At 55.6% G+C, this 22,709-nt stretch overlaps 1 protein-coding gene across 2 annotated transcripts in view; it reads right to left on the bottom strand.

Annotated features, from left to right (window-relative positions):
* KALRN (kalirin RhoGEF kinase) overlaps positions 1–5,578 on the bottom strand; it is a 191,847-nt gene extending 186,269 nt beyond the window's left edge. Inside the window, exon 1 of one of the 2 annotated variants that reach the window (XM_072122115.1) lies at positions 5,554–5,578. In XM_072122115.1, coding sequence (XP_071978216.1) covers positions 5,554–5,563 — 10 coding nt within the window. In that variant the 5' untranslated portion in view covers positions 5,564–5,578. Of the gene's footprint in view, positions 1–5,372; positions 5,518–5,553 lie in introns of those variants that run through there. The other variant, XM_072122114.1, reaches the window with a different exon arrangement.
* Positions 5,579–22,709: the final 17,131 nt, after the last annotated feature.

Below are 22,709 nucleotides of genomic sequence, written 5' to 3'. Positions count from 1 at the left end.
TGGCAGCAGGCAGGTGTGAGGCATCTGCACGCACTGTGAGACTGCGGAGACTCTTGGAGCAAGGCTTGGTGTCAAGGAGGGCAACAAAGAAGCCACTTCTCTCCAGAAAAACATAGGACAGACTGATATTCTGCAGAAGGTACAGGGAGTGACTGCTGAGGACTGGGGTAAAGTCATTTTCTCTGACAAATCCCCTTTCCGATTGTTTGGAACATCTGGAAAACAGCTTGTTCGGAGAAGACAAGGTGAGCGATGCCACCAGTCTTGTCTCCTGCCACCTCAGCCAAGGGAATCGGCTCTCTCACAGTCTTGCCTAAAAACACATCCATGAATAAAGAATGGGACCAGAATGTCCTCCAAGAGCAACTTCTCCCAACCATCCAAGAGAAGATGGTGATGAACAATGCCTTCTCCAGCATGATGGAGCACCTGCCATAAAGCAGAGGAGATAACTAAATGGCTCAGGGAACAAACATAGAGATTTTGGGTCCATGGCCTGGAAACTCCCCAGATCTTACTCCCATTGAGAACTTGTGGTCAATCATCAAGAGACGTGAGGACAAACAAAAACCAACAAATTGTGACACAATGCAGCAGTGATTGTGCAGGAGTGGACGGCGATCAGTCAGGATTTGCTGCAGAAGGTGATGAGAGCTGCCAGGGAGAATTGCAGAGGTCCTGAAGAAGAAGGGGCAACACTGCAAATACTGACTCGCTGCAGTAACTCCTTCTCACTGACAATAAAAGCTTTTGTTACTCATAATATGATTGCACTTGTATTTCTTTATGTGATAAAACCATCTGACAAACACACATAAAAACCAGAGGGCAACAGAAAATATAATATTTGTGTCATTCTCAAAAGTTATGGCCATGACTGTACATGACATTACTTATCCTGTATTTATCCCGAGTTACATCCTGTATTATACTTCAGAGCTGCACTCACTACTGACTATACAATGACGTCTGTGGGTACATTCCCCCTTCTTGACAAGGACAGGTCAGCGTCTATATCCCCCTGTACTTGGAGCCCCCATGACATCACAGCAATGCGGCTACAAGGTATTTCATTGCTGCGTCTGGCATTTTATGATGGGGGAGCAGACAGTGATGAAATAAGCTACACCTGGGGACAGGCACGAGGAATCCAATGCTACAAATATGTTCCACTAAACACAGGGAACAAGAGGAGCAGTGTTCAGCTCTGGCCAGGATCTAAATGCTGGAATATGTAGGTTTAACCCTTTATCTCTCAGAAAATATATGTTTACAGGGACAGTCCAACCCATCCCTCATAAATACATTGGATTTCTTCGATGTGACATCATTTACTGTATAAAAAGTTTCTGTATCTTCTTCATAGACTTTTATTTTTACTTTCTCACCTATCAACAACTCTGCTTGTTGTCGTATTGGAACCCTATTATTCATGAACGAATACAAACATAATACATGTTACATCTGATGGTTTGTCTCAGTGTATCCAGTCTACATGTTACCTGCATAGTTACCGTGTAGCAAGCTGAAGCATAATACATGTTGTATAACAGGGATGATGGGGGGGGGGGAGGGACACATTAGGCCACATTTATTAATGTGTCTGCACCAGTTTTCTGTCGGACTTTGCACTAGAAAGAACACGGAAACTGCTTGTAAATGTATTTATAAAGTGTCTGCACCAGTTTTGTGTTGCAGCTGCTCTGTGCCCCTAAAGGGCCGTGTTATTGCTCACAATTCTGTCTGACGTGCGCCACAATTCTACAGCATGAACAAAAAGCAGCACAAAAAATGTTGCCCACTTTCAGCGCAGTGCAGGGGGCGCCACATTCATGAATATCGAGCACCACAAATCATGAAAATGGCGCAGACTGCACTGTTTATGATAACTGTGGCTCAGTGTGTGTGATAGAGAGAAAAGATTGTTAGCTCCTGAGGTCAGGAATGCTGGGATATACTTGGGCACATATACTTACCGGTCCGACGAAGTTCCCCAAAAGTGCATTGTCCGTGTATAATGCGCTGTGCCGCGATTAACTAAAATAGTGCTCCCGATATCCTGCATGTGTTGCTTCCCCGCTCAGGTCCGACAGAGTTCACCTTCTTCTTCCCGGTGCATGTACGTGCATCGGATGCAACACAATTTTAAAATTAAACCCCTCACTCTGTCCGAATCAGTCGGACCGCTCGACGTTCCGCCCCCTGATTTCTGTTGCATGAAACCCGGCGCCGATGCGCCAAAATCCAATCGCTTACGACACAATTCCATCCTAAATCCCTGTCCCAGTGGTGAGATCCCCGAAAATTTCGGAAAACCTGATGGAAATGCAGCTGCGGGACCCTTAGTAAATAAGCCCCAATGTGTGTGTAGGGAGATTTGATTCTGAGCTTGTCGCTCAGTGATGATGGGAGTCATATATAGAATGATAATAAGATTGGACTAGGATCTGAGGAGCCGGGGATGACAGGAGTGATATTATGGGAGAGATTTACTAATTAAAATACACATGAATTTAGGACCACACACTAAGTGTGAGGCGAGGATGCAGCCCAAGATGTCAATAGTCTCAGGACAGTAGTGTAGAGTTAGTGATGCTACAGACACCTGCATACACACAGAAACTGCCTGCTACTCGTAACCCAACCCGTTCCCTGCACCCAGCGAGCGCACATTAAGCAGCACAAGGCCTGTAATAAAGAACTAATTACTTACAGTATGATTAACTCTTCTCAAAAGACGCACTCACCCCGCAAACCTGCACTTTGAGGAGTAATTGTGCTTTGCTTTCGAGTCTCTGTATTCTACACTACCAATTACTGGTCCATGGTGGAGAGGAGAGTGATAGTAATCTAGGCATGTCTGCAAGAAACTGGCAGAAGAAGGCGCAAAGGAAGGAAAAAGGTGGTGGACACGAGGGAGAATGAAAATGAGAAGAGGGAAAGGAAGAAGAAGAGGGAGGAAAAGATGAGAAAGATTGAGAAGGAAAAGGGGGAAGAAGAAGAAGAATACAGTGATGAAAAGACCCAAGGAAGGAGAGAAAAAAATAAAAGGACAGGAAATATAATAATGAAGAACAGACAAGAACTATAGAGAACAAGAAGGAAAGTCGAGAAAGACAGACAAGGAGGATAGAGGACGGACAAGAAGGACAGACAAGGAGGATGGAGGACTGACGAGAAAAACAGACAAGAAAAATGAAAAAGAGACGAAAAGGACAGACAAGAAGGATGGAGGATGGACAAGCAATATGGAAGGGAGACAAGAAGGATGGAGGATGGACAAGCAATATGGAAGGGAGACAAGAAGGATGGAGGATAGACAAGCAATATGGAAGGGAGACAAGGAGGATGGAGGATGGACAAGCAATATGGAAGGGAGACAAGAAGGATGGAGGATGGACAAGCAATATGGAAGGGAGACAAGAAGGATGGAGGATGGACAAGCAATATGGAAGGGAGACAAGAAGGATGGAGGATGGACGAGAAAAACAGACAAGAAGAATGGAGGACTGACAAGTTGGAGAGAGGACCGAGGACAGGCAAGGAGAAAGGGGTAAGCCAAAAAGGATGGAAGACGGACAGAAAACGGACCAACAGAGAGGAGGGAAGACCACGGACAGGGAGGAGAGAGGAAAGAGGTAGGCTAAGTAGGACGGTCGACGGACAGGAAGGACGGAGGACATAAGAGAAGGAGGGAGGATAGACTAGAGGGACGAAGGACGGAAGATAAGGTGGGAGGATAGGCTTGAAGGACGGAGGACAGAAGAGAAAGAGGGAGGATAGACTAGAAGGACAAAGGAAGGAAGAGGAGGCGGGAGCATAGACTAGAAGGACGGAGGACGGAAGAGAAAAATGTAGACCGATGAGAAGGGGGGAGGATAGACGAGAAGGACGGAAGAGAAGAAAATAAAAAAATTAGCATGGAGGATAAAGTAAAGATGAAGACAGAGTAGGAAGAGATTGAAGGGTAAAAAAACATGGTGTGTGGTGAAGAAGGAGGATGATGGGGGTTGTAGTATGGGGGACTGCTCTTTCCATCGGCAGTGGTTTGGATTGATGGAGTGACAGCTGTGGGGCACAATGCAGTCACTTTCCAGCTGCTGCTCATTGATCACACATGTAGTAATGATGGCAGCCACAATGGTGTAATAATGACGCTGACACCCTCTAATCCTTGCAGCAGATTACATCCCGCAGAATACACCGGACATCCCCCTAATCCAGACAGATTCCTCAGATTGCAGATCATGGAATTATACCTCTAGGTAGATTTATGATTTTTACTACATCAGATCTCAACTTACCGAAATGCAAATAACAAAAGCAGATAAATATCACTAGACCCAGTGCGGGCAGTCAGTACATAGCAGTGGCCCCCGCAGTGATATAGATGGTCTGGCCCAGTGCAGGCAGTCAGTACACAGCAGTGGACCCCGCGGTTATATAGATGGGCTGGACCAGTGCATTCAATCAGTACACAGCAGTGGCGCTTCCAGTTATTTAGATGGTCTGGCCCAGTGCAGGCAGTCAGTACACAGCAGTGGCCCCCATAGTGATATAGATGGTCTGGCCCAGTGAAGACAGTCGGTACACAGCAGTGGCCCCCGCAGTGATATAGAAGGTCTGGCCCAGTGCAGGCAGTCCACAGCAGTGGCCCCCACAGTTATATAGATGGTCTGTCCCAGTGCAGGCAGTCAGTACACAGCAGTGGCCCCCACAGTGATATAGATGGACTGACCCAGTGCAGGCAGTCAGTACACAGCAGTGGCCCCCGCAGTGATATAGATAGTCTGGCCCAGTGCAGGCAGTCAGTACACAGCAATGGCCCCCACAGTGACACTGATTGATTGGTAAATGTCCCTTCATGGTTTAATCAACTTTCTGCAGTTGATTATTTCTGCCTGCTCTGTGATCACTGCAGGGAAGTGCATCCTCACGTGTCAACGGCTGCTGCAGCTCAGTGATGGGGGGACTCAGCAGACCTTCCCTGTCCACACTCCCACAGATTTGACCCCCAAACTCTTCCATACCTCCTCTTATACCACGAGCCCATGGGGCAAACAAAAGTGATGTGCACTGCCCTCCTGTGCTCTATGTGGCCCCTCAGACACCGGCTGTGGCTGCTCTCAGGTCAGCAGCAGGTATCAGCTATGTTAGTGGTGCAGCAGCGCCCTCCAGTGCCCTCAGTCAGAACCTGCACTCACATCTACTCACTAATTTCCGGGACAATAAGGACTCCTAATGACAGTTCTGGTAGCGTTACCACCCAACTTCTCCTGACACCAGAAAGGCAAATCTGACAACTCATAAAGCAATGCAGAAAAATGTGAGGAGCCTGGGGGAGCGGAGGAGGACAGGGATCTGAACCTCACCCGTCTTTTCCTGATTGCAGAAACGCATCCTTCATGCAGACTTCCCAGTCAGGACACTAGGAAAGCTGGGTGATACCTGAATGATTGACAGAATGTGAGTAAGAAGGTGATGAAGAGGAGCAGCAGAGCTGTGTGTGAGGAGGAAGCAGGGGATATCACAGAAGTTCCATATGTTCCTTACTCAGTAGCATCAAGATCTTTACTTGCTGTCAGTGAATGTAACCAGAAGCTGGAAACCGGGAAACACCTGCACTGAAAGAAGCAGAGAGGACAATGTGAGGACTGACCCAAGACGCTCAATTCTCTTACTGCTGCTGTACGAAATTATTACAACAGCTCAGATCTGAGAGCACAGCAGTGTGAGGACACACCCAGTACACTTACACAAGCAACAATTACATAATATAAATCCATTTTACAGTCCTGCTGCTACTAACAACATACCCAAAGGTTGCAATGGATCCTTGATATTAACCCCTTAAGGACGCAGGGTATTTTCGCTCATTTCTCGCTCTACATCTTCAAAAATCCATAACTTTTACTTTCCCGTGATGTTATTTATTATTTCTCTGCCATGTAGTGGGAAGCTGGAAAAAAAATCCAAATGTGGAAAAATTTAAAAAAAAAACCGTCACGTTCTTGTGGGCTCAGGTTTTATGACTTTCACTCTTAGCTGCAAATAACAGCTCTACTTGATTCTTTGGTTCGGGACGATCGCGGCGATACCAAATTTATGGAGTTTTAATACATTTTCAAAAATTAAACAAATGTGTACAAAAAAAGAAAAGAAAATTGCCATCTTCTGACGCTAATAACTTTTTTATACTTTGGGGTACGGAGCTGGGGGTGGGGTCATTTTTTGTGAAATGAGCCAACGTTTACATTGCTACCATTTTGAGGACTGTGCGACGTTTTGATAATTTTTTACTTCATGTATAAAGGTGTAGAAGTCACGTTTCAGACATTTGGGTGCCATTTCCCGTTCCGCAGTTCGCCGTCGTAACCGGTTTTATATTTTGATAGATCGGGCATTTTTGGACGCGGCGATACCTAATGTGTCTGTGATTTTTTACTGTTTATTATGTTTTATATCAGTTCTAGAGAAAGGGGGGTGATTTGAACTTTTAATATTTTATTAATTTTTTTCTTTGACCATTTAGGATACATTAACCCTAGATGGTCCGATCGCCCATGCGCCTCCGCATTTTAAGTGTCGCCAGCAAACAACAGGTTAACACCCGCGATCGGTGCAAGCACCGACCGCGGGTGTTAGCGATGGGTCTTTGCTGCGATATGCGTGAGCCCTCTTCATACACCCTTCATAGCTCCGTGGCGGATATATCCATTGCAGAGCGTGAAGGGGTTACACTGATTACACTTCTCTGCAGGGGCAATACCTAATTGCCCCTGCAATACTGTCTGCAAAGAGCACAGCAGTGTGAGGTATAATTACACATCTCTCCAGGGGCAATACTTCACACTACTGCAAAGAGCACAGCAGTGTGAGGTCTCATTATACATCACTCTAGGTACAATGCATAACATTGGCTGCACAGAGCACAGCAGTGTGAGGTCTCATTACACATCTCTCCAAGGACAGCACATAACACTGGCTGCAGAGAGCACAGAACACAGCAGTGGGAGGTCTGATTACACATCTCTCCAGGGACAATACATAACACTGGCTGCAGAGAGCACAGAACACAGCAGTGTGAGGTCTAATTACACATCTCTCCAGGGGAAATACCCAACACTAGCTGCAAAGAGCACAGAAGTGTGAGGTCTGATTAAACATCTCTCCTGTACATAACAATGGCTGCAGAGAGCAAAGAGTCCATCAGTGTGAGGTCTCATTACACATCTCTCCAGGGACAATACATAACACTGACTGCAGAAAGCACAGAGCACAGCACTGTGAGGTCTGATTACACATCTCTCCAGGGACAATACATAACACTGGCTGCAGAGAGCACAGAGCACAGCAGTGTGAGGTCTGATTACACATCTCTCCAAGTACAGTACATAAAACTGGCTGCAGAGAGCACAGAGCACAGCAGTGTGAGGTCTGATTACACATCTCTCCAGGGACAATACATAACACTGGCTGCAGAGAGCACCGAGCACAGTAGTGTGAGGTCTGATTACACATCTCTCCAAGTACAGTACATAAAACTGGATGCAGAGAGCCAGAGGAGTCCTCCTTCGTTCTTTAAATTGCGTTTCAGATGAAAGGTGTGACACTGTGACGGATCTCTGTGATGGCTCCCGCCTCGTCAATCTTCTATAAGCTCCGCCCCCTATACTTCTGAGCGGCAGTAGCCGCCGAGGACCTATGCAGCTTTTATCCTTCCCTCGCACAGTCGCCCCCTGACCCCTCTTCCCGCTCCGCAGACTCCCCACTTGCAGCCGCCGTCCTCCTCGCTTTCATCTTCCCTCACTGACAGAACATGATGAGCCGGGTCTTCTGAGTGCTCCGCCGATACAATGTTGCCTCTCATCTCTGCTTATTGTGCTGCAGGATTTCTTCTCCTCACAGCACCTGCCGCCACAATCTACAAAGACCTGTAGGGTCGGGACGTGAGGAGCAGTCACTTCAAATACAGACACAGATAAATGACTAGAGAAAAGTCACATCTCACTCAACTAACTCAAAAACAACTGGAAAACTGGGTGTAGATGAGGCGGAGGGCGAGAGCGAAGACTGAGCTCATTATCATCCATCGAGGAGCAATCACTGAGGAGGAAGCAATCATAACAAAGACAAGAAGACGTCTCAGTCCCTGAGCAACAACACATTTACCTCTATACACCACTGTGTGAGCACAAACCAGAGGAACCAAACCCTACAGTACATGTACATGACACACAAACACATCGGCAACTCACATCATCTCCACCAGATGCATTACATCTACTTACTAATTAAAGAAATCCACTGTACAATCTGTATGTAGTGAGCTCCCCCTAGTGGTGGTGTATAATCTGTATGTAGTGAGCTCCCCCTAGTGGTGGTGTATAATCTGTATGTAGTGAGCTCCCCCTAGTGGTGGTGTATAATCTGTATGTAGTGAGCTCCCCCTAGTGGTGGTGTATAATCTGTATGTAGTGAGCTCCCCCTAGTGGTGGTGTATAATATGTATGTAGTGATCTCCCCCTAGTGGTGGTGTATAATCTGTATGTAGTGATCTCCTCCTAGTGGTGGTGTATGATCTGTATGTAGTGAGCTCCCCCTAGTGGTGGTGTATAATCTGTATGTAGTGAGCTCCCCCTAGTGGTGGTGTATAATCTGTATGTAGTGATCTCCCTAGTGGTGGTGTATAATCTGTATGTAGTGATCTCCCCCTAGTGGTGATGTATAATCTGTATGTAGTGAGCTCCCCCTAGTGGTGGTGTATAATCTGTATGTAGTGAGCTCCCCCTAGTGGTGGTGTATAATCTGTATGTAGTGATCTCCCTAGTGGTTGTGTATAATCTGTATGTAGTGATCTCCCCCTAGTGGTGGTGTATAATCTGTATGTAGTGATCTCCCCCTATTGGTGGTGTATAATCTGTATGTAGTGATCTCCCCCTAGTGGTGGTGTATGATCTGTATGTAGTGAGCTCCCCCTAGTGGTGGTGTATAATCTGTATGTAGTGAGCTCCCCCTAGTGGTGGTGTATAATCTGTATGTAGTGATCTCCCTAGTGGTGGTGTATAATCTGTATGTAGTGATCTCCCCCTAGTGGTGGTGTATAATCTGTATGTAGTGATCTCCCCCTAGTGGTGGTGTATAATGTGTATGACGTGATCTCCCCCTAGTGGTGGTGTATAATCTGTATGTAGTGAGCTCCTCCTAGTGGTGGTGTATAATCTGTATGTAGTGATCTCCTCCTAGTGGTGGTGTATAATCTGTATATAGTGATCACCCCCTAGTGGTGGTGTATAATCTGTATGTAGTGACCTCCCCGTAGTTGTGGTGTATAATCTGTATGTAGTGAGCTCCCCCTAGTGGTGGTGTATAATCTGTATGTAGTGATCTCCCCCTAGTGGTGGTGTATAATCTATATGTAGTAAGCGGCGTGTGTGTGTGTGTGTGTGGCCCCTCAGTGTAGGCGGCTCCTGTGTGTGTATGGCCCCTCAGTGTAGGCGGCTCCTGTGTGTGTGTGGCCCCTCAGTGTAGGCGGCTCCTGTGTGTGGCCCCTCAGTGTAGGCGGCTCCTGTGTGTGTGTGGCCCCTCAGTGTAGGCGGCTCCTGTGTGTGTGTGGCCCCTCAGTGTAGGTGGCTCCTCAGTGTAGGCGGCTCCTGTGTGTGTGGCTCCTCAGTGTAGGCGGCTCCTGTGTGTGTGGCTCCTCAGTGTAGGCGGCTCCTGTGTGTGGCCCCTAAGTGTAGGCGGCTCCTGTGTGTGTGTGGTCCCTCAGTGTAGGTGGCTCCTGTGTGTGGCTCCTCAGTGTAGGCGGCTCCTGTGTGTGTGGCTCCTCAGTGTAGGCGGCTCCTGTGTGTGTGTGTGTGGCTCCTCAGTATAGACGGCTCCTGTGTGTGTGTGGCTCCTCAGTGTAGGCGGCTCCTGTGTGTGTGTGGCCCCTCAGTGTAGGCGGCTCCTGTGTGTGTGTGGCCCCTCAGTGTAGGCGGCTCCTGTGTGTGTGTGGGGCTCCTCAGTGTAGGCGGCTCCTGTGTGTGTGTGGCCCCTCAGTGTAGGCGGCTCCTGTGTGTGTGTGGGGCTCCTCAGTGTAGGCGGCTCTTGTGTGTGTGGCTCCTCAGTGTAGGCGGCTCCTGTGTCTGTGTGGCTCCTCAGTGTAGGCGGCTCCTGTGTGTGTGTGTGGCTCCTCAGTGAAGGCGGCTCCTGTGTGTGTGGCTCCTCAGTGTAGGCGGCTCCTGTGTGTGTGGCTCCTCAGTGTAGGCGGCTTCTGTGTGTGTGGGCCCCTCAGTGTAGGCGGCTCCTGTGTGTGTGGCTCCTCAGTGTAGGCGGCTCCTGTGTGTGTGTGTGGCTCCTCAGTGTAGGCGGCTCCTGTGTGTGTGTGGCTCCTCAGTGTAGGCGGCTCCTGTGTGCGTGTGGCTCCTCAGTGTAGGCGGCTCCTGTGTGTGTGTGGCTCCTCAGTGTAGGCGGCTCCTGTGTGTGTGTGGCTCCTCAGTGTAGGCGGCTCCTGTGTGTGTGTGTGTGGCTCCTCAGTATAGACGGCTCCTGTGTGTGTGTGGCTCCTCAGTGTAGGCGGCTCCTGTGTGTGTGTGGCCCCTCAGTGTAGGCGGCTCCTATGTGTGTGTGGGGCTCCTCAGTGTAGGCGGCTCTTGTGTGTGTGGCTCCTCAGTGTAGGCGGCTCCTGTGTGTGTGTGGCTCCTCAGTGTAGGCGGCTCCTGTGTGTGTGTGGGGCTCCTCAGTGTAGGCGGCTCTTGTGTGTGTGGCTCCTCAGTGTAGGCGGCTTCTGTGTGTGTGGGCCCCTCAGTGTAGGTGGTTCCTGTGTGTGTGGCTCCTCAGTGTAGGCGGCTCCTGTGTGTGTGTGGCTCCTCAGTGTAGGCGGCTCCTGTGTGTGCGTGGCCCCTCAGTGTAGGCGGCTCCTGTGTGTGTGTGGCTCCTCAGTGTAGGCGGCTCCTGTGTGTGTGTGTGGTTCCTCAGTGTAGGCGGCTCCTGTGTGTGTGGCTCCTCTGTATAGGCGGCTCCTGTGTGGCCCCTCAGTGTAGACGGCTCCTGTGTGTGTGTGGCTCCTCAGTGTAGGCGGCTCCTGTGTGTGTGGATCCTCAGTGTAGGCGGCTCCTGTGTGTGGCCCCTCAGTGTAGGCGGCTCCTGTGTGTGTGTGGCTCCTCAGTGTAGGCGGCTCCTGTGTGTGTGTGGCTCCTCAGTGTAGGCGGCTCCTGTGTGTGGCTCCTCAGTATAGGCGGCTCCTGTGTGTGTGGCCCCTCAGTGTAGGCGGCTCCTGTGTGTGTGTGGCCCCTCAGTGTAGGCGGCTCCTGTGTGTGTGTGGCTCCTCAGTGTAGGCGGCTACTGTGTGTGTGTGGCCCCTCAGTGTAGGCGGCTCCTGTGTGTGGCCCCTCAGTGTAGGCGGCTCCTGTGTGTGTGTGGCCCCTCAGTGTAGGCGGCTCCTGTGTGTGTGTGGCCCCTCAGTGTAGGTGGCTCCTGTGTGTGTGGCTCCTCAGTGTAGGCGGCTCCTGTGTGTGTGGCTCCTCAGTGTAGGCGGCTCCTGTGTGTGTGTGGCTCCTCAGTGTAGGCGGCTCCTGTGTGTGTGTGGCTCCTCAGTGTAGGCGGCTCCTGTGTGTGTGTGGCTCCTCAGTGTAGGCGGCTCCTGTGTGTGTGTGGCTCCTCAGTGTAGGCGGCTCCTGTGTGTGTGTGGCTCCTCAGTGTAGGCGGCTCCTCTGTGTGTGGCCCCTCAGTATAGGCAGCTCCTGTGTGGCCCCTCAGTGTAGGCAGCTCCTGTGTGTGTTTGTGTGTGGCCCCTCATTGTAGGCGCCTCCTGTGTGAGTGGCTCCTCAGTGTAGGCGCCTCCTGTGTGTGTGTGGCCCCTCAGTGTAGGCGGCTCCTGTGTGTGTGGCTCCTCAGTGTAGGCGGCTCCTGTGTGTGTGGCTCCTCAGTGTAGGCGGCTCCTGTGTCTGTGGCTCCTCAGTGTAGGCGGCTCCTGTGTGTGTGGCTCCTCAGTGTAGGCGGCTCCTGTGTGTGTGTGGCCCCTCAGTGTAGGCGGCTCCTGTGTGTGTGTGGCCCCTCAGTGTAGGCGGCTCCTGTGTGTGTGTGGCCCCTCAGTGTAGGCGGCTCCTGTGTGTGTGTGGCCCCTCAGTGTAGGTGGCTCCTGTGTGTGGCTCCTCAGTGTAGGCGGCTCCTGTGTGTGGCTCCTCAGTGTAGGCGGCTTCTGTGTGTGTGTGGCTCCTCAGTGTAGGCGGCTCCTGTGTGTGTGTGGGCCCCTCAGTGTAGGCGGCTCCTGTGTGTGTGTGGGCCCCTCAGTGTAGGCGGCTCCTGTGTGTGTGGCTCCTCAGTGTAGGCGGCTCCTGTGTGTGTGGCTCCTCAGTGTAGGCGGCTCCTGTGTGTGTGTGTGGCTCCTCAGTGTAGGCGGCTCCTGTGTGTGTGTGTGGCTCCTCAGTGTAGGCGGCTCCTGTGTGTGTGTGTGGCTCCTCAGTGTAGGCGGCTCCTGTGTGTGTGTGGCTCCTCAGTGTAGGCGGCTCCTGTGTGTGTGTGGCTCCTCAGTGTAGGCGGCTCTTGTGTGTGTGGCTCCTCAGTGTAGGCGGCTCCTGTGTGTGTGTGGCTCCTCAGTGTAGGCGGCTCCTGTGTGTGTGTGGCTCCTCAGTGTAGGCGGCTCCTGTGTGTGTGTGGCTCCTCAGTGTAGGCGGCTCCTGTGTTTGTGTGGCTCCTCAGTGTAGGCAGCTCCTGTGTGTGTGTGGCTCCTCAGTGTAGGCGGCTCCTGTGTGTGTGTGGCTCCTCAGTGTAGGCGGCTCCTGTGTGTGTGTGGCTCCTCAGTGTAGGCGGCTCCTGTGTGTGTGGCTCCTCAGTGTAGGCGGCTCCTGTGTGTGTGTGGCCCCTCAGTGTAGGCGGCTCCTGTGTGTGTGTGTGGCTCCTCAGTGTAGGCGGCTCCTGTGTGTGTGGATCCTCAGTGTAGGCGGCTCCTGTGTGTGTGTGTGGCTCCTCAGTGTAGGCGGCTCCTGTGTGTGTGTGGCTCCTGTGTGTGTGGCCCCTCAGTGTAGGCGGCTCCTGTGTGTGTGGATCCTCAGTGTAGGCGGCTTCTGTGTGTGTGGGCCCCTCAGTGTAGGCGGCTCCTGTGTGTGTGGCTCCTCAGTGTAGGCGGCTCCTGTGTGTGTGTGGCTCCTCAGTGTAGGCGGCTCCTGTGTGTGTGTGGCTCCTCAGTGTAGGCGGCTCCTGTGTGTGTGTGGCTCCTCAGTGCAGGCGGCTCCTGTGTGTGTGTGGCTCCTCAGTATAGGCGGCACCTCTGTGTGTGGCCCCTCAGTATAGGCAGCTCCTGTGTGGCCCCTCAGTGTAGGCAGCTCCTGTGTGGCCCCTCAGTGTAGGCGGCTCCTGTGTGGCCCCTCAGTGTAGGCGGCTCCTGTGTGGCCCCTCAGTGTAGGCGGCTCCTGTGTGGCCCCTCAGTGTAGGCGGCTCCTGTGTAGCCCCTCAGTGTAGGCGGCTCCTGTGTGGCCCCTCAGTGTAGGCGGCTCCTGTGTGTGTTTGTGTGTGGCCCCTCAGTGTAGGCGCCTCCCGTGTGAGTGGCTCCTCAGTGTAGGCGCCTCCTGTGTGTGTGTGGCCCCTCAGTGTAGGCGGCTCCTGTGTGTGGCTCCTCAGTGTAGGCGGCTCCTGTGTGTGTGTGGCCCCTCAGTGTAGGCGGCTCCTGTGTGTGTGGCTCCTCAGTGTAGGCGGCTCCTGTGTGTGTGTGTGGCTCCTGTGTGTGTGTGTGGCTCCTCAGTGTAGGCGGCTCCTGTGTGTGTGGCTCCTCAGTGTAGGCGGCTCCTGTGTGTGTGGCTCCTCAGTGTAGGCGGCTCCTGTGTGTGTGTGTGGCTCCTCAGTGTAGGCGGCTCCTGTGTGTGTGGCTCCTCAGTGTAGGCGGCTCCTGTGTGTGTGTGTGGCTCCTCAGTGTAGGCGGCTCCTGTGTGTGTGTGGCTCCTCAGTGTAGGCGGCTCCTGTGTGTGTGTGTGGCTCCTCAGTGTAGGCGGCTCCTGTGTGTGTGTGGCTCCTCAGTGTAGGCGGCTCCTGTGTGTGTGGCTCCTCAGTGTAGGCGGCTCCTGTGTGTGTGTGGCTCCTCAGTGTAGGCGGCTTCTGTGTGTTTGGGCCCCTCAGTGTAGGCGGCTCCTGTGTGTGTGGCTCCTCAGTGTAGGCGGCTCCTGTGTGTGTGTGTGTGGCTCCTCAGTATAGACGGCTCCTGTGTGTGTGTGGCTCCTCAGTGTAGGCGGCTCCTGTGTGTGTGTGGCCCCTCAGTGTAGGCGGCTCCTATGTGTGTGTGGGGCTCCTCAGTGTAGGCGGCTCTTGTGTGTGTGGCTCCTCAGTGTAGGCGGCTCCTGTGTGTGTGTGGCTCCTCAGTGTAGGCGGCTCCTGTGTGTGTGTGGGGCTCCTCAGTGTAGGCGGCTCTTGTGTGTGTGGCTCCTCAGTGTAGACGGCTTCTGTGTGTGTGGGCCCCTCAGTGTAGGCGGCTCCTGTGTGTGTGGCTCCTCAGTGTAGGCGGCTCCTGTGTGTGTGTGGCTTCTCAGTGTAGGCGGCTCCTGTGTGTGCGTGGCCCCTCAGTGTAGGCGGCTCCTGTGTGTGCGTGGCCCCTCAGTGTAGGCGGCTCCTGTGTGTGTGTGGCTCCTCAGTGTAGGCGGCTCCTGTGTGTGTGGTTCCTCAGTGTAGGCGGCTCCTGTGTGTGTGGCTCCTCTGTATAGGCGGCTCCTGTGTGGCCCCTCAGTGTAGACGGCTCCTGTGTGTGTGTGGCTCCTCAGTGTAGGCGGCTCCTGTGTGTGTGGATCCTCAGTGTAGGCGGCTCCTGTGTGTGGCCCCTCAGTGTAGGCGGCTCCTGTGTGTGTGTGGCTCCTCAGTGTAGGCGGCTCCTGTGTGTGTGTGGCTCCTCAGTGTAGGCGGCTCCTGTGTGTGGCTCCTCAGTATAGGCGGCTCCTGTGTGTGTGGCCCCTCAGTGTAGGCGGCTCCTGTGTGTGTGTGGCCCCTCAGTGTAGGTGGCTCCTGTGTGTGTGTGGCTCCTCAGTGTAGGCGGCTACTGTGTGTGTGTGGCCCCTCAGTGTAGGCGGCTCCTGTGTGTGGCCCCTCAGTGTAGGCGGCTCCTGTGTGTGTGTGGCCCCTCAGTGTAGGCGGCTCCTGTGTGTGTGTGGCTCCTCAGTGTAGGCGGCTCCTGTGTGTGTGTGGCTCCTCAGTGTAGGCGGCTCCTGTGTGTGTGTGGCTCCTCAGTGTAGGCGGCTCCTGTGTGTGTGTGGCTACTCAGTGTAGGCGGCTCCTGTGTGTGTGTGGCTCCTCAGTGTAGGCGGCTCCTGTGTGTGTGTGGCTCCTCAGTGTAGGCGGCTCCTCTGTGTGTGGCCCCTCAGTATAGGCAGCTCCTGTTTGGCCCCTCAGTGTAGGCAGCTCCTGTGTGTGTTTGTGTGTGGCCCCTCATTGTAGGCGCCTCCTGTGTGAGTGGCTCCTCAGTGTAGGCGCCTCCTGTGTGTGTGTGGCCCCTCAGTGTAGGCGGCTCCTGTGTGTGTGGCTCCTCAGTGTAGGCGGCTCCTGTGTGTGTGGCTCCTCAGTGTAGGCGGCTCCTGTGTGTGTGGCTCCTCAGTGTAGGCGGCTCCTGTGTGTGTGGCTCCTCAGTGTAGGCGGCTCCTGTGTGTGTGTGGCCCCTCAGTGTAGGCGGCTCCTGTGTGTGGCCCCTCAGTGTAGGCGGCTCCTGTGTGTGTGTGGCCCCTCAGTGTAGGCGGCTCCTGTGTGTGTGGCCCCTCAGTGTAGGTGGCTCCTGTGTGTGGCTCCTCAGTGTAGGCGGCTCCTGTGTGTGGCTCCTCAGTGTAGGCGGCTCCTGTGTGTGTGTGGCTCCTCAGTGTAGGCGGCTCCTGTGTGTGTGTGGGCCCCTCAGTGTAGGCGGCTCCTGTGTGTGTGTGGGCCCCTCAGTGTAGGCGGCTCCTGTGTGTGTGGCTCCTCAGTGTAGGCGGCTCCTGTGTGTGTGGCTCCTCAGTGTAGGCGGCTCCTGTGTGTGTGTGTGGCTCCTCAGTGTAGGCGGCTCCTGTATGTGTGTGTGGCTCCTCAGTGTAGGCGGCTCCTGTGTGTGTGTGTGGCTCCTCAGTGTAGGCGGCTCCTGTGTGTGTGTGGCTCCTCAGTGTAGGCGGCTCCTGTGTGTGTGTGGCTCCTCAGTGTAGGCGGCTCTTGTGTGTGTGGCTCCTCAGTGTAGGCGGCTCCTGTGTGTGTGTGGCTCCTCAGTGTAGGCGGCTCCTGTGTGTGTGTGGCTCCTCAGTGTAGGCGGCTCCTGTGTGTGTGTGGCTCCTCAGTGTAGGCGGCTCCTGTGTTTGTGTGGCTCCTCAGTGTAGGCGGCTCCTGTGTGTGTGTGGCTCCTCAGTGTAGGCGGCTCCTGTGTGTGTGTGGCTCCTCAGTGTAGGCGGCTCCTGTGTGTGTGGCTCCTCAGTGTAGGCGGCTCCTGTGTGTGTGTGGCCCCTCAGTGTAGGCGGCTCCTGTGTGTGTGTGTGGCTCCTCAGTGTAGGCGGCTCCTGTGTGTGTGGATCCTCAGTGTAGGCGGCTCCTGTGTGTGTGTGTGGCTCCTCAGTGTAGGCGGCTCCTGTGTGTGTGTGGCTCCTGTGTGTGTGGCCCCTCAGTGTAGGCGGCTCCTGTGTGTGTGGATCCTCAGTGTGGGCGGCTTCTGTGTGTGTGGGCCCCTCAGTGTAGGCGGCTCCTGTGTGTGTGTGGCTCCTCAGTGTAGGCGGCTCCTGTGTGTGTGTGGCTCCTCAGTGTAGGCGGCTCCTGTGTGTGTGTGGCTCCTCAGTATAGGCGGCTCCTCTGTGTGTGGCCCCTCAGTATAGGCGGCTCCTGTGTGGCCCCTCAGTGTAGGCGGCTCCTGTGTGGCCCCTCAGTGTAGGCGGCTCCTGTGTGGCCCCTCAGTGTAGGCGGCTCCTGTGTGGCCCCTCAGTGTAGGCGGCTCCTGTGTGGCCCCTCAGTGTAGGCGGCTCCTGTGTGGCCCCTCAGTGTAGGCGGCTCTTGTGTGGCCCCTCAGTGTAGGCGGCTCCTGTGTGTGTTTGTGTGTGGCCCCTCAGTGTAGGCGCCTCCTGTGTGAGTGGCTCCTCAGTGTAGGCGCCTCCTGTGTGTGTGTGGCCCCTCAGTGTAGGCGGCTCCTGTGTGTGGCTCCTCAGTGTAGGCGCCTCCTGTGTGAATGGCTCCTCAGTGTAGGCGCCTCCTGTGTGTGTGTGGCCCCTCAGTGTAGGCGGCTCCTGTGTGTGGCTCCTCAGTGTAGGCGGCTCCTGTGTGTGTGGCTCCTCAGTGTAGGCGGCTCCTGTGTGTGTGGCTCCTCAGTGTAGGCGGCTCCTGTGTTTGTGTGTGGCTCCTGTGTGTGTGTGTGGCTCCTCAGTGTAGGCGGCTCCTGTGTGTGTGGCTCCTCAGTGTAGGCGGCTCCTGTGTGTGTGGCTCCTCAGTGTAGGCGGCTCCTGTGTGTGTGTGGCTCCTCAGTGTAGGCGGCTCCTGTGTGTGTGGCTCCTCAGTGTAGGCGGCTCCTGTGTGTGTGTGTGGCTCCTCAGTGTAGGCGGCTCCTGTGTGTGTGTGGCTCCTCAGTGTAGGCGGCTCCTGTGTGTGTGTGGCCCCTCAGTGTAGGTGGCTCCTGTGTGTGTGTGTGGGCTCCTCAGTGTAGGCGGCTCCTGTGTGTGCGTGGCCCCTCAGTGTAGGCGGCTCCTGTGTGTGTGTGGCTCCTCAGTGTAGGTGGCTCCTGTGTGTGTGGCTCCTCAGTGTAGGCGGCTCCTGTGTGTGTGTGTGGCTCCTCAGTGTAGGCGGCTCCTGTGTGTGTGTGTGGCTCCTCAGTGTAGGCGGCTCCTGTGTGTGTGTGGCTCCTCAGTGTAGGCGGCTCCTGTGTGTGTGTGGCTCCTCAGTGTAGGCGGCTCCTGTGTGTGTGTGGCTCCTGTGTGTGTGTGGCTCCTCAGTGTAGGCGGCTCCTGTGTGTGTGTGGCTCCTCAGTGTATGCGGCTCCTGTGTGTGTGGCTCCTCAGTGTAGGCGGCTCCTGTGTGTGTGTGGCCCCTCAGTGTAGGCGGCTCCTGTGTGTGTGTGTGGCTCCTCAGTGTAGGCGGCTCCTGTGTGTGTGGATCCTCAGTGTAGGCGGCTCCTGTGTGTGTGTGTGGCTCCTCAGTGTAGGCGGCTCCTGTGTGTGTGTGGCTCCTGTGTGTGTGGCCCCTCAGTGTAGGCGGCTCCTGTGTGTGTGGATCCTCAGTGTAGGCGGCTTCTGTGTGTGTGGGCCCCTCAGTGTAGGCGGCTCCTGTGTGTGTGGCCCCTCAGTGTAGGCGGCTCCTGTGTGTGTGTGGCTCCTCAGTGTAGGCGGCTCCTGTGTGTGTGTGGCTCCTCAGTGTAGGCGGCTCCTGTGTGTGTGTGGCTCCTCAGTGTAGGCGGCTCCTGTGTGTGTGTGGCTCCTCAGTGTAGGCGGCTCCTGTGTGTGTGTGGCTCCTCAGTATAGGCGGCTCCTCTGTGTGTGGCCCCTCAGTATAGGCAGCTCCTGTGTGGCCCCTCAGTGTAGGCGGCTCCTGTGTGGCCCCTCAGTGTAGGCGGCTCCTGTGTGGCCCCTCAGTGTAGGCGGCTCCTGTGTGGCCCCTCAGTGTAGGCGGCTCCTGTGTGGCCCCTCAGTGTAGGCGGCTCCTGTGTGGCCCCTCAGTGTAGGCGGCTCCTGTGAGGCCCCTCAGTGTAGGCGGCTCCTGTGTGGCCCCTCAGTGTAGGCGGCTCCTGTGTGTGTTTGTGTGTGGCCCCTCAGTGTAGGCGCCTCCTGTGTGAGTGGCTCCTCAGTGTAGGCGCCTCCTGTGTGTGTGTGGCCCCTCAGTGTAGGCGGCTCCTGTGTGTGGCTCCTCAGTGTAGGCGGCTCCTGTGTGTGTGTGGCCCCTCAGTGTAGGCGGCTCCTGTGTGTGTGGCTCCTCAGTGTAGGCGGCTCCTGTGTTTTTGGCTCCTCAGTGTAGGTGGCTCCTGTGTGTGTGTGTGGCTCCTCAGTGTAGGCGGCTCCTGTGTGTGTGGCTCCTCAGTGTAGGCGGCTCCTGTGTGTGTGGCTCCTCAGTGTAGGCGGCTCCTGTGTGTGTGTGGCTCCTCAGTGTAGGCGGCTCCTGTGTGTGTGGCTCCTCAGTGTAGGCGGCTCCTGTGTGTGTGTGTGGCTCCTCAGTGTAGGCGGCTCCTGTGTGTGTGTGGCTCCTCAGTGTAGGCGGCTCCTGTGTGTGTGTGGCCCCTCAGTGTAGGTGGCTCCTGTGTGTGTGTGTGGGCTCCTCAGTGTAGGCGGCTCCTGTGTGTGTGTGGCTCCTCAGTGTAGGCGGCTCCTGTGTGTGTGGCTCCTCAGTGTAGGCGGCTCCTGTGTGTGTGGCTCCTCAGTGTAGGCGGCTCCTCAGTGTAGGCGGCTCCTGTGTGTGCGTGGCCCCTCAGTGTAGGCGGCTCCTGTGTGTGTGTGGCTCCTCAGTGTAGGTGGCTCCTGTGTGTGTGGCTCCTCAGTGTAGGCAGCTCCTGTGTGTGTGTGTGGCTCCTCAGTGTAGGCGGCTCCTGTGTGTGTGTGTGGCTCCTCAGTGTAGGCGGCTCCTGTGTGTGTGTGGCTCCTCAGTGTAGGCGGCTCCTGTGTGTGTGTGGCTCCTCAGTGTAGGCGGCTCCTGTGTGTGTGTGGATCCTCAGTGTAGGCGGCTCCTGTGTGTGTGGATCCTCAGTGTAGGCGGCTCCTGTGTGTGTGGATCCTCAGTGTAGGCGGCTCCTGTGTGTGTGGCTCCTCAGTGTAGGCGGCTCCTGTGTGTGTGTGTGGCTCCTCAGTGTAGGCGGCTCCTGTGTGTGGCCCCTCAGTGTAGGCGGCTCCTGTGTGTGGCTCCTCAGTGTAGGCGGCTCCTGTGTGTGGCCCCTCAGTGTAGCCGGCTCCTGTGTGGCCCCTCAGTGTAGGCGGCTCCTGTGTGGCCCCTCAGTGTAGGCGGCTCCTGTGTGTGTTTGTGTGTGGCCCCTCAGTGTAGGCGCCTCCTGTGTGAGTGGCTCCTCAGTGTAGGCGCCTCCTGTGTGTGTGTGGCCCCTCAGTGTAGGCGGCTCCTGTGTGTGGCTCCTCAGTGTAGGCGGCTCCTGTGTGTGTGTGGCCCCTCAGTGTAGGCGGCTCCTGTGTGTGTGGCTCCTCAGTGTAGGTGGCTCCTGTGTGTGTGTGTGGCTCCTGTGTGTGTGTGTGGCTCCTCAGTGTAGGCGGCTCCTGTGTGTGTGGCTCCTCAGTGTAGGCGGCTCCTGTGTGTGTGGCTCCTCAGTGTAGGCGGCTCCTGTGTGTGTGTGGCTCCTCAGTGTAGGCGGCTCCTGTGTGTGCGGCTCCTGTGTGTGTGTGTGGCTCCTCAGTGTAGGCGGCTCCTGTGTGTGTGTGGCTCCTCAGTGTAGGCGGCTCCTGTGTGTGTGTGGCCCCTCAGTGTAGGTGGCTCCTGTGTGTGTGTGTGGGCTCCTCAGTGTAGGCGGCTCCTGTGTGTGTGTGGCTCCTCAGTGTAGGCGGCTCCTGTGTGTGTGGCTCCTCAGTGTAGGCGGCTCCTGTGTGTGTGGCTCCTCAGTGTAGGCGGCTCCTGTGTGTGCGTGGCCCCTCAGTGTAGGCGGCTCCTGTGTGTGTGTGGCTCCTCAGTGTAGGCGGCTCCTGTGTGTGTGTGTGGCTCCTCAGTGTAGGCGGCTCCTGTGTGTGTGTGGCTCCTCAGTGTAGGCGGCTCCTGTGTGTGTGTGTGGCTCCTCAGTGTAGGCGGCTCCTGTGTGTGTGTGGCTCCTCAGTGTAGGCGGCTCCTGTGTGTGTGTGGCTCCTCAGTGTAGGCGGCTCCTGTGTGTGTGTGGATCCTCAGTGTAGGCGGCTCCTGTGTGTGTGTGGATCCTCAGTGTAGGCGGCTCCTGTGTGTGTGGCTCCTCAGTGTAGGCGGCTCCTGTGTGTGTGGCTCCTCAGTGTAGGTGGCTCCTGTGTGTGTGTGGCTCCTCAGTGTAGGTGGCTCCTGTGTGTGTGGCTCCTCAGTGTAGGCGGCTCCTGTGTGTGTGTGTGGCTCCTCAGTGTAGGCGGCTCCTGTGTGTGGCCCCTCAGTGTAGGCGGCTCCTGTGTGTGGCTCCTCAGTGTAGGCGGCTCCTGTGTGTGGCTCCTCAGTGTAGGCGGCTCCTGTGTGTGGCTCCTCAGTGTAGGCGGCTCCTGTGTGTGTGGCCCCTCAGTATAGGTGGCTCCTGTGTGTGTGGCCCCTCAGTATAGGCGGCTCCTGTGTGTGTGTGGCCCCATGACGCATCTTCCACATCGATGATACCTGTCTTAAGGTGAACTTAAAAAAACACAAAAAACGCCCAAAATAATAATGGCGGATTCTCAGTGTAGGCGGCTCCTGTGTGTGTTTGTGTGTGGCCCCTCAGTGTAGGCGCCTCCTGTGTGAGTGGCTCCTCAGTGTAGGCGCCTCCTGTGTGTGTGTGGCCCCTCAGTGTAGGCGGCTCCTGTGTGTGGCTCCTCAGTGTAGGCGGCTCCTGTGTGTGTGTGGCCCCTCAGTGTAGGCGGCTCCTGTGTGTGTGGCTCCTCAGTGTAGGCGGCTCCTGTGTGTGTGGCTCCTCAGTGTAGGTGGCTCCTGTGTGTGTGTGTGGCTCCTCAGTGTAGGCGGCTCCTGTGTGTGTGGCTCCTCAGTGTAGGCGGCTCCTGTGTGTGTGGCTCCTCAGTGTAGGCGGCTCCTGTGTGTGCGGCTCCTGTGTGTGTGTGTGGCTCCTCAGTGTAGGCGGCTCCTGTGTGTGTGTGGCTCCTCAGTGTAGGCGGCTCCTGTGTGTGTGTGGCCCCTCAGTGTAGGTGGCTCCTGTGTGTGTGTGTGGGCTCCTCAGTGTAGGCGGCTCCTGTGTGTGTGTGTGGGCTCCTCAGTGTAGGCGGCTCCTGTGTGTGTGGCTCCTCAGTGTAGGCGGCTCCTGTGTGTGTGGCTCCTCAGTGTAGGCGGCTCCTGTGTGTGCGTGGCCCCTCAGTGTAGGCGGCTCCTGTGTGTGTGTGGCTCCTCAGTGTAGGTGGCTCCTGTGTGTGTGGCTCCTCAGTGTAGGCGGCTCCTGTGTGTGTGTGGCTCCTCAGTGTAGGCGGCTCCTGTGTGTGTGTGGCCCCTCAGTGTAGGCGGCTCCTGTGTGTGTGTGGCCCCTGTGTGTGTGTGGCTCCTCAGTGTAGGCGGCTCCTGTGTCTGTGTGTGGCTCCTCAGTGTAGGCGGCTCCTGTGTGTGTGTTGCCCCTCAGTGTAGGCGGCTCCTGTGTGTGTGTGGCCCCTGTGTGTGTGTGGCTCCTCAGTGTAGGTGGCTCCTGTGTGTGTGGCTCCTCAGTGTAGGCGGCTCCTGTGTGTGTGGCTACTCAGTGTAGGCGGCTCCTGTGTGTGTGTGTGGCTCCTCAGTGTAGGCGGCTCCTGTGTGTGTGTGTGGCTCCTCAGTGTAGGCGGCTCCTGTGTGTGTGTGGCTCCTCAGTGTAGGCGGCTCCTGTGTGTGTGTGGCTCCTCAGTGTAGGCGGCTCCTGTGTGTGTGTGGCTCCTCAGTCTAGGCGGCTCCTGTGTGTGTGGCTCCTCAGTGTAGGCGGCTCCTGTGTGTGCGTGGCCCCTCAGTGTAGGCGGCTCCTGTGTGTGTGTGGCTCCTCAGTGTAGGTGGCTCCTGTGTGTGTGGCTCCTCAGTGTAGGCGGCTCCTGTGTGTGTGGCTCCTCAGTGTAGGCGGCTCCTGTGTGTGTGTGTGGCTCCTCAGTGTAGGCGGCTCCTGTGTGTGTGTGTGGCTCCTCAGTGTAGGCGGCTCCTGTGTGTGTGTGGCTCCTCAGTGTAGGCGGCTCCTGTGT

This window comes from Engystomops pustulosus, chromosome 8 (genome assembly GCF_040894005.1).
Source record: "Engystomops pustulosus chromosome 8, aEngPut4.maternal, whole genome shotgun sequence".
NCBI lineage: Eukaryota > Metazoa > Chordata > Amphibia > Anura > Leptodactylidae > Engystomops > Engystomops pustulosus.
Note: the sequence above shows the minus strand (reverse complement) of the source record. Positions and strands in the feature narration are given on the sequence as shown.